The sequence below is a fragment of the Fukomys damarensis genome, unplaced genomic scaffold (genome assembly GCF_012274545.1).
Source record: "Fukomys damarensis isolate Sample0158 unplaced genomic scaffold, DMR_v1.0_HiC HiC_scaffold_9, whole genome shotgun sequence".
Lineage (NCBI taxonomy): Eukaryota > Metazoa > Chordata > Mammalia > Rodentia > Bathyergidae > Fukomys > Fukomys damarensis.
This window is the reverse complement of record NW_022900921.1, coordinates 24,686,757-24,690,424: the sequence shown is the minus strand read 5'-3', so window position 1 is coordinate 24,690,424 and position 3,668 is coordinate 24,686,757. Positions and strand designations below refer to the sequence as shown.

At 52.1% G+C, this 3,668-nt stretch overlaps 1 protein-coding gene across 1 annotated transcript in view; it reads left to right on the top strand.

Annotated features, from left to right (window-relative positions):
- Nucleotides 1-3,585: 3,585 nt before the first annotated feature.
- Nkx2-5 (NK2 homeobox 5) overlaps nt 3,586-3,668 on the top strand; it is a gene marked incomplete at its 3' end in the record, with an annotated part of 2,029 nt that continues 1,946 nt past the window's right edge. The window contains 1 exon segment of the mRNA XM_033761475.1: nt 3,586-3,668. This exon segment is cut by the window's right edge and continues 7 nt beyond it. Within this exon segment, the coding sequence (XP_033617366.1) occupies nt 3,586-3,668 (83 nt within the window).

Sequence of the window (3,668 nt, the reverse complement as noted above, 5' to 3'; positions counted from 1 at the left end):
GCCGAGGCGAAGGCCGGGAGCCGGAGGTCCGCAGCCGCCGCTGCTCATCCATCAGCCGGACGAAGAGCAGAGTCGTGCTCTCGGCCCTCTGTTTGCTTTCTCGCCAATTATTGCCGCGCCGCAGCCCCTTTGTTGATACAGTAGTCCGAAAAAGTGCTAATGTTCATTTATCAGGGGGCCCGCCGGGGACTCCCATGAGTTGCGATTCTTCCCAAAATATAAACACGGGGCAAGCGTCCCAGACAGAAACCTCCATCTGTTTCCCCGGCGCAGGCCGAGAGCGAGGCGTTGTTGAAGATAAAGCCGCGGATAACGCCGCCTGTCTCCAACGCACGTCTCCCCGGCGCATTAATGACATTCCCGGTGATAGTTCCAGCTTATCTTTCAATTAATCATATATACCTTTTGCGGCTGGCCCTGCTGATTGCAAGAAGGGGGTGGGTGCCAGGCTGCTCCGATCGCTTTGCAATTAATAATAATTTATTTGCGCAAAATGCGCTCGAGCCACCCGCAAATTCGACTAATCTGGAAGCACCAAGACTTTAAAAGGCAGAGGAATCCAGGCACAGGTGTCTGATCTCTCCTTTCTTTCTCCTGTCTCTTCCTGCCTTTCTCTCGTCTGAAGGCTGTTTGTTTGTCCTGCTAGTTTGGTCAAAGTGCGGCTTAGAGAAGCGGCCAGGTTGGGCCCAAGGCCCTTGGGAAGAGGGAGGTTGTGGCCCTGTCCAGGCCAGAGAATCGGGTTTCGTCCCACCCCACCCCCAACCATTGCAACAGCTATTTAAAGAAAAAACAAACAAATAAACAAACATTTTTGTACTTGCTGGAAGAAAGTACGGATCACAAAGCAAAATTAGAACGTGTTATTGGACATTTCTTTGTAGAGACCAGCATGGGTTACCCTAATTTTAATTTTGCACAGTATTTATCAGGTTTTGCCCGTTTCTTCTCTTAGGAAGCACTAGAGCCTTCCCTGCAGCCAAGAGAAATTACTGCCGGATGTACAGAGGGTGTAAGAGGTGGAAAAGTCACTGATTTTGTCTAAATAGAAAGGTTTTTCTTCCCCTTCCTTTTTCATGACACCTGACCCATAGATCTGTCAGCTGTGAGAACCTCTTTATCCAAAAATGGGTGATAAATCTTCACTGCTTTGATTTGCAAAGGAAATGCTAATTTTTTCTTTCTCCAGAAATATCTCTTTCTTTAAAAGTTCAAGCAGGGATTCCGGATGCAGCCTCGATGTCCCCCATTAAACGGCAATATTTCAGGCCCGGACTCACACTAATCTTTCAAACTGTCATCGCTCGCTGCCTGCCCAGCCAGCCCATTCACTTAACAGCGCTCCCAGGACCCTTACTCCAAGCTCTTTTCAGCGAGACATTTAATTGAATAGGATGTGGCTCATTTGCCAGACATCATCACCACCTCTTCCATAGACATCCTCTCCCACCACCCCCAAAAAACAATCTTCCAAGACAGTGATGCCCCACGACATGTGAGCTTAGATCAGTAACTAACTAGCCACAGACAATGGTGAGGAAGAACAGCGGAGAGGTTGCAAATCTGTGGAGGGAGAATCCAAGCTGTGGGGTGGAGGGACAGGAGGATGAGAAGCATTCCTCCAGTACCTGTGGGAAAGGGCAGTCTCCCCAGACCACACTAACAAACTCAGGACCAGGAGTCAACACGAGCTGGAAAACTTGAGAGATCTTTCTGGGGTGGCCTCGGCCTGGTATTATCTCCTGGTCCCTGGAAGCACCAGGGGGCTGCCTGCCTCAGGAACCAGGCTTGGCTCTCTTTCACCCTAGCTCAGAGTTCACAGGCTTTGAGAGTTTGAGTTTGATGAGAGGAAAGGACCCAATGCCGGGCTAGCACTGGACTTCACTCACACCCTGACCGGTGGTACTGCCCAAAGGACAGCTATGTCAATTCTGTCCCTCCACTGTATTTCCAGTGTATTTCGGCATGTTGGGCCTGTCCAGCGTGTGTGGTATCTTTGGCTAGCCTATGAATGGGCACCACCCTTCTACTATAGGTGCCTCCCCCTAGGTCCCTAACCAGCCCTCCACATCCCCATTCTCAGTGGGTCCCGGTATCTCACCCAGGCCCTCCCTTCACAAGCTGTAGTCATTAGGTCTTGGGAAATCAGTGCTTCTCCACTAATGAGCCTCACTAGCTCCAGTGATAGAGTAAGACAATGTCCTTAACCTAGAACCCCTGTGCTGCTTCTGATCTTCCTTGAAGTTGTGTGCAAAACACAACTGGTATTCTAGGGGAAGGGAAGGCTGCGAGCTTCCCCAGATCTCTCATACAGGACTGGGGCTCCTAGGGATGACCGTGGCTGAGCAGGATCTGGCAATTTAACTTGTGCTCCTGGTGCTGTGGCAGGTTTGTCCAACAGATGTATCCTACCTTACTGGCCCTGGAGTAAAAATGATCACCCCAAATGCTCTGCCACGATGTGCCTAGTCCCCTACCAGGAGCTCCACTCAGAGCTGGGCCTAGATTCCTTGGAAAATCCTGGCCCTTCTGGACTCAGAGGAGCTCTGCCTGCCTGGGAGCTAAACCTGGGCTGGGTCCCAAGGCCTTAGAGATGGTAGAGGCCCAGTGTCTAGCTGCTAGGCAGGGAGGATGGAGGAAGCAAGAGGGCGGGATTGCTGGGCTCCAGAAGAGGAGAAAGAAGGCTGCAGTACCTGGAAAACAGCACTCTTCCAGGTAGCTGAACTTATACTGGGATTCTGAATTGGGGCATTATTAGGAAAACAGTCACTCCCTCAGGAGGGTAAAGGCAGTGAAGGGGCCCTGGAGTGCTCTACAACTTGCTGTACAATAGGAGGCCATTCTCACCTCACAATCACCTACTTTCCTTTTTCTTTCAGCTTGACCCACCCAGGAGCCCCCCAGGATTTGGGATCTTAGGGAAAGAGAGAATCCTGGGGCCCTATAGGTCTAACCAAAGGAAATGCCCAAATTTCCAGAATCTCTCCCTCCTACCATCACCCCCAGAAAAATCTTCACCTTCCTGATGACTTTTCCTACCAGTAGAGTATGTAAAAAGGCCTTACTGGTCCCTGAAAATAAGCCCCTTTCTTCAGCCTCCTGCCCATCCTTTATTCTTCCATTCACTTGTGGATGGGAAGGAATCTTTCTTCAAATCCCAGACCTACCCAACCTGACCCAGAGTCCTGGCTCAGGGCAACGTCAGGTCCTTCTTTGTGAAGGGTCTTGCCAGGGCCATCTCAGGCTACAGGAGCAAAAGGGGAGGCTTTGAAATGCGCCGCGGCCCCTTTAAAAACGCTAAGCAGGATTTTTTTCCCCTAGCTGTATGACTATATTAGGTGACACGAAACTGCTCATCGCTCCTGTCAACGAGGCCCCTGGCCCAATGGCAGGCTGAATCCCCCTCCTCCGACCAGGTCCCGCCTCTCCTGCCCCCTTGTGCTCGGCCTACCTGCTGCCCCTCCACAGCTACAGCAGGAAGGAGGGTGCTCGGGCCAGTGGCGGGCACCATGCAGGGAGGCTGCCAGGGGCCGCGGGCAGCGCCTCTCTCTGCCGCCCACCTGGCGCTGTGACACTGGCGTTGCCACCATGTTCCCCAGCCCTGCGCTCACGCCCACGCCATTCTCAGTCAAAGACATCCTGAACCTGGAGCAGCAGCAGCGCAGCCTGGC